At 36.1% G+C, this 6,869-nt stretch overlaps 1 protein-coding gene across 1 annotated transcript; it reads left to right on the top strand.

Moving 5' to 3' along the window:
- LOC146918390 (uncharacterized) lies at positions 1 to 492 on the top strand. Its single transcript, XM_085722047.1, has one exon. It carries the CDS (start codon positions 1 to 3, stop codon positions 490 to 492), a length of 492 nt encoding a protein of 163 aa, XP_085578173.1.
- The last annotated feature ends 6,377 nt before the right edge of the window (positions 493 to 6,869 follow it).

The raw sequence follows: 6,869 nt of genomic DNA, 5'->3' as shown, positions 1-6,869 counted from the left end.
ATGTCAAACCAAAAAGAGGCAAAGGTGGCGAATGTTTGGGTGACTACAGAGGTTGGAAGGGAGTGGCGATTTGAGTGGCGTCGCCGGTTTTTTGTATGGGAGGAAGAGCTTCTCAACAACATGATGGAGGTCTTGCACGGTCATGTGTGGACGGAAGGGGTAGATAAGTGGGTTTGGAGATTGGAGGATGGTGGGAGTTTTACGGTTAAGTCCGCTTACAATAAGTTGATTTCGCTAGAGAGCCATTTCGAGGTGATGGGGGAGGAAGAAGGGAGGGTCTTCGGGCAAATTTGGAAGAGTCCGGCTCCATCCAAAGTAGTAGCTTTCTCTTGGAAGGTCATCCTTAACCGAATCCCAACCCGAATTAATCTTGCCCGTAGGAACGTCTTACCGGAGAATGGTTCGTTGAATTGCGTCCTTTGTGATTTGGTGGGAGAATCAGAAAGCCATTTGTTTTTTGCACTGTCAAGTGGTGTGGAAGATTTGTGTTGAGCTTCTTTGTTGGGTGGAGGGGGAGTTCATTATGCCTCCGAATGTGTACACATATTTGGAAAGCTAGAAATAATCGTATTTTAACAATACGGATATTAGGTGATCGGATTTAGTGGAGGATATAAAGGTGCTGTCTTGGCGGTGGAGTTTAACGCATCTAAAAATCACGCCGTTTAGTACTATGAATGGTGTTGGAACCCGAGGAAATGCTTCCGGAGGTAGCAGTTGGGGCGCGGCTGCTGTGCTGTTTTTTGCTGTCATCTGTTTCTGTTTTTTTGGGCGTTCTGCTGACTGTTTTTTGCTGGTTTTTATTTGGATCATGGTGCTGTTTGCTACTAAAACCACTTCTGTAGTCGCTTTTGGTGTAGGATAGCGCTGCTGTGTTAGGGCGCGTAGTATGCCAGGCTTTGCTAAGTTGTTAGAGCAGCAGCTTTGGTTCTTCAGTGGGTTCATTGCCATGATCTCACATCATGAAGACACGACTACTTTTCTTGCGTCAATTTTGGGTGAATTCGTTGGACCATTGTCTGGCGTTCAGCGTCCTATTGGAGTGGGGACGAAAGGAGAAATATTCTTCCTAAGAAAAGATGAAGAACTAGTTTGGCTTGATTTCGGTCATTGGGATATTACCTTGTATTCAAAGTGGCTTGCCAATTGTGCATATCACAATTATTGTCAAGTAAATTAAGGAATCATTTGTCTTCCTTTATCAATTTTATTTGAATGTCTAGTTTTTTTACTTTTGGAAACTATTCTGATTCCCATATCAATGAAAGGAAATGATCTTTTGCCTTTACCGGATGACCTTTATGCCACTGTGTTTTATTTTGAATGTTTAGTCTATTATAAGACTCTGCTAGCAATATCTATGCCACTGTTTAATTTTCTGCTTTCTTTTTTCATTTTCATTCCAAATCCAAATCAATAAATTAGGCTTGCTTAAGCTATGAATATATTCCAATCACACAGCTAAAGCAGGAATATATACTGTTCTTTTCAAGTATGTCAATTATGTTCATTATTAGTTAACAAATTTAGTTTCATTTTTTGTTGTCATGGTTTCTATTCATCCTTTATTACTATGGTCAATTGGTGTTCTATTTCGAGGCGTAATGTTGTAACATTTGATTTTTGTCTCCTTTGTTGTAAAAGTCTTTTAAGAACCATGAAGCAAAAATTTTATTTAAGGAATAACAACTTGAGTGCTAAAGTATTTGTGTCAGATTTATGGAACTTGTTTCATGCTCAAGCACACTAAAGTAGATCTCTGAATTCTATGATTCGAGGATTGTGATGTCTCAAGGTTAAAAGATTTATCTCTAGTACCAATCACACAGCTTGGGTTTTACTTTTCACATACCAGCAGAAGAATTTTAAGAGCATTTGGAAGTGAAGGAATTGAACGAGCTAGACTGGGAACATTTGCAGAAACCAATTCAGATTTTAGTAGCAGCTGAATTTTTTTGTGGCGTGATTGAGAAACAGCGCGTATAACAGAAACAGATAACAGTTGCATGGGGACTGCTACCAGACAACAAAATTGGCAGAAACCAGTACCAGGGAAGGGAAGTGCAACGTTGACGCTGTGATTTTTACAAGTGACCGTCGGTTTGGAATTGGAACGTGCATTTCTGTTGCAGACAAGATGTTCGTCAAAGCAAAACTATGAGTTTTATAGACAAGCTTGTAACTTGTCCAACTCACTTAGTAGCTGAAACCATGTGGACAACGATGGAGTGTTTCAAGCTACGTTATCTGTTGGCCTCACTGCCCTGGTATACACTCCTATGGCTATACCCTATGACTCCTACAAGGTTCTTTAATATGGAGAAATTAAAATTGATAACAGACCCAAAATAACTAACCCAAACAATATATTCATCATTCAGGCAATTGCTTTGAACAAGTACTAATATTGTAACACAGACACATGATAAAGGTTTTGGTCAAAATAATGACTTATATACATTAATTTTACATGTTTGAATATTGTCAAAAAATAAATAAAATGAATTGATCAATTTAATTTTGAACACTAGTTGGACAACTACCCTTTCTTGGGTCACTTATATTAGAGTGTAGGTAGATGTACATGCGAATTTGTGTCTTTACTCTTCACTTAATTTTTACTCTTCACTCATATTTTCTCATCGATATGATATGGAAGAAAAGCTATGGAATTGTAAACATCCATGTTCATGACATTGCAGCTGAATTGTAACAACCCAAGGCATTTAGAGGTATCAACACTACATATGGAAAGTATAGTTGGGTTCATCCTTCACCTGGACGCCTCAAATTCAATGTCGATGGATCATACTTTACCAGCAATGGAAGCTCACCTTGTGGTGGGTTGATTCGTGATCAACATGGTAAATTTATGTATTGTTTTATGCGTAAAGTTTCATCTTCAAATACCCTTTCAACTGAACTGTGGCGATTCTTTCCAGCTTCAACTTGTTCCATCTCAATACCTACAACATGTGTTAATTAAATCCCATTCTAAAATTACAGTGAATATGATTCACAGTGGCTATAGCAATATTCCTCATCAGCAATATCTACTTGCATTTGCATACATAAATTCTCCAGACTCCTAATATAAATATTGAGTTACATCATATTGGTCACAGCTCGAATAAATGTGCAGACTTTCTTGCACATCGAGCTCATTCTACTTCTTCCAACTTATAATTTTCTTTTCCTTTATATTCTCATCAGTAATGAGTCTCTTGGTATGACTTCCACCGGTTTGGATAGTTAATGCAATTCTATTATTATAAGAAGGAAAACAAAAAAAACGAGAGGGTAATAGGAATTATCAAAACTTGTCATTCATTTAAACTATTTTATTTACTATTTTATAATATCATTTAAAATATTAATTAAAAAGTATTAAATCTCATTATGATAGGAATTACTCCACTACAATAGGAATAATTTTTTTGAGAGGATAAAAGGAAAAATTTGAAATTATATTAAAAAAAAGTTTTTCCTTTAATCTTATTAACCAAAAATATTTGATGTGTATGTCAAATTTGATATCTCTTTATGTATTCAATTAAACACGATAGTAAAAGAGTCAAAAGTGCATTTGTATTGTCGAAATGTGTATGAAAAAAACAAAACATCTCCGTTTATTTGATTAATGTTAGTTTTGTTGTTGCAAATCCAACTTGTTGGGTCTACATGTACTCTCTTAAGTTAATAGAAAATGTATGGTATGTATGTATTTTCTTATTTGTGTTGGGGTTAGTACTGCTGTATAGTTTGCTACCTGTTTTCTTGTCATTCATAATAGTGCTTTGCACATGTGGTTGTGGGCTTGTGGCATAATGGAGGACACATAACACTTATACCTACGTGATTTTTTTGAAAAATTTTGGTACGGTATTTTTAACTGGTTTCGTTTCTATATAATGTATTCAGAACATGTGTCAGACCATTTAAATTAATTTAACATCTTAGACGGGTTTTCTAAAAGTATTCGCTCATTTTTTAATCTTATATGGCTATCTTGTGTGTGTGAAGGCTATCTTGTGTGTGTGATTTGGATTGAAAGAAACATTCGGGTCTTTCATCAAAAGGAGGCATCGCTTGATCAATTATACTCGACAAAGTTAAACTTCAACTTTGTTTACTCTTATCATTTTTTGTGGTTGAATCCCTTACCTTGTTTGGGAATTTATCTGTATCAGGGGGTCTTGGCACTTCTTCCCATTTTTTGTTTTGTTACCTTGTTATTCCGATGTAAATTGATATTCTTTCTGCTGAATTTTTGACATTTCTTATGTTGATTTTTTCAGACTTTCAAAAATATATTCCATTTTAGCTTCTTAAATTTTTTTTTTTTTTACACATAAGCCATAATTTTTTATAATTTTGTTGTTGTTGTTGTGTACAGCTGTTGGCTGTAAAGCATAGCATGTGTGAGATGTAAAGGTAGATAAGATAACCATAGGCAAAAAGGGCATGGGCTAACCGCTTAAACAAGCTTAACAATTCAGGGTGGCAAAGTGGAAGGTAGGTACATGAGGTAGGACATAGTAAACCTAGGTACAAAGAAGAATGGCCTACAATGATTATAGTTGACATGGAGGCTCAATGTGTGTGTGAGATGTGTTTAAAATTTAAATGGTGGAGAATCCACGCATATATATACAACTTTAGTTTAATCCCTAGTCACTTATACATTTTCGTGTACTAGATTTTTTTTTTTTTAAGGAATTTTCGTGTACTAGGTGAATAGTAAAAAAAATCCGCACATATAAGTAGTTTTATATATAAAAAAATAGGCTAAATTGCAGTTTTAGCCCTCTAACTTTTCCAAAGTTGCGATTTTGGTCCTCTAAGAAAAAAATAAAAAAGCCGTCCCCAAAGTTTTGCAACTATATCAGTTTTGGCCCCCCAAGGCAAAAAAAATAAAAAAAAAATGACATGTGGCACCTCACTTAGGGTGCCACGTCAGCGTAGACCGAGTCAAAATTGGCCTTGGGGGCCAAAATTGCCACAGTTGCAAAACATAGGGGCTAAAACTGCAATTAAACCTAAAAAATAATAATACACAAATACTTCGTATCAAATTTGTTTGGAATAAGACAAATACCAAATTAAGATACTACTCAAATTTAGTTGTAAAAGATTAACTATATAATCTAAAAACAGAGTTTAAACATTCTCAAAGACAATTTTAAAATAATTATTTATATCATTTTAATTAATAACAATTTAATAAAAAACATTTAGTATATCTTCGTTATGCATAGTACTAAAAAATTGTCTTAAAATTATTATACTACCACCAAATAGATGAATATATCAATGTAAAGATCGGAGTTTGAAAAAGGACTTTCTCACTCTAACTTAGCGCGCTCTCACTTCTCTCTACAGACAACAGCTAAACACAACCGACTTTCCCTGCCAAAATCCAAATCCCTCCTTTCATGATGTAGATCTTGAAGGTGAGTGGTGAGCTCGCCGTCTATTGAGCTGCACCACTTGGGGGCTGTCGTCCCTTTTCGCCGTTTTGGGTTTCTCTCACCTCTCCGCCTACGGTACCGTTTTGCTTCAGATCTCCCCCGTCCGTTGTGGTCTGGTGGTGGTTTGATTCGGGCTCGGATCTCCACTTTGGTGGGTGGTGTCGGTTCCTTCTTGCGGCTTTGTGTTTGTGGGTGTGTCGTGGTTGTTCTTAGGTGGTTGACGACGGCGCCGCTGTTTTGCCTCGCCTCCAAGTTGTCTCCTGGTTGTGGTTCGCGGATTTCTCGGTGATGGAGCGTCACTGAATATAGGTGGTTATGTGTTGGCTTCTCTCTTCCTCACCTTGCACAGCCTCTGTTTTCTGGTTCCTTCATCAGATATGTTGAGATCTACAGATTCTCTGGTTGCTGTTTCGCTACCACCGCGTCGATGCTCTTGGAGGCTCTTTTTGTTCGTTGCTTTGTTTTGTGCCGTGTTTGTTTTTATCATTGGTGTTATGTTTGTTACTAGATTGGGAGGGTTCAGATATGACATTTTTGAAGTGGATTGTTTCGTAAACCCGAAAGGGTCTGTTGTGATTCTAAAACCCCGAAGGGTCTGGTTCGTTTAACCCGAAAGGGTCTGATTTTTGACGTATTGGACTCATCCCTCGATCTAAGTTCTTACGCGTTGTTTTGCTTGAAAGGGCATTTTATGCTTGATGTTGATCAGTGAGCTATTGGCACTTGGATTTGTTACCGTGTTGGCGGTCGATCCATTCGCCATTCTTAAACTCTAGTTGTTCTCGACAGATTTTCACTTTTCATACTTTTTTGTAACTTGATTTCGCGCTCGTATGCGGGTTCGCTGGGTTGCGCATGTGATTAATGTTTTTTTGTTAGAATAGATTAGAGTCGATCCATTTGGACTGTTTTCTCAGGATGTATTCCCAGTTGGGTTATTCTTGGGTCAGGTTAAATGTCCCCCCAGTCTTTGTAACACTTTTTTTCTATTTTATATATTTTCTATTTTGCCTATAAAAAAAAGATCGGAGTTTAAATTTCATTATTAATATAGAGACTTCGTTGATATCGATAGTGTGTAATTCATATATAAATTTCATTATTAATATAGAGACTTCGTTGATATCGATAGTGTGTAATTCATATAAACATTTTTTTTTAATCGTAGGGTTTTTTTTTTTTACCTTGATGAACCCAAAACCCAACATAATTAAACTTTATTTGATGAAACAATAGACATAAAATCAAGATTTACACAACAAAATATCTAATGGTATGTCCTCTACAAAAATATCTAATGGTTTTATTTTCTATCTCCTTTTGACTTTTTGTTTTATCTCTTTACACACAAATTAAAAAAATACATAGAGATATTACAAAGAGTATAACAAAGAAATC

This window comes from Medicago sativa, chromosome 6, assembly GCF_051527215.1.
Source record: "Medicago sativa cultivar Bolivia chromosome 6, Bolivia_mono, whole genome shotgun sequence".
Taxonomy (NCBI): Eukaryota; Viridiplantae; Streptophyta; class Magnoliopsida; order Fabales; family Fabaceae; genus Medicago; species Medicago sativa.
This window is presented reverse-complemented; position numbering and strand designations above follow the sequence as displayed.

What these genes read in the sequence shown, in the direction of transcription:
- LOC146918390 (XM_085722047.1), top strand. Translation starts at nt 1, where the DNA reads ATGTCAAACCAAAAAGAGGCAAAGGTGGCGAATGTTTGGGTGACTACA.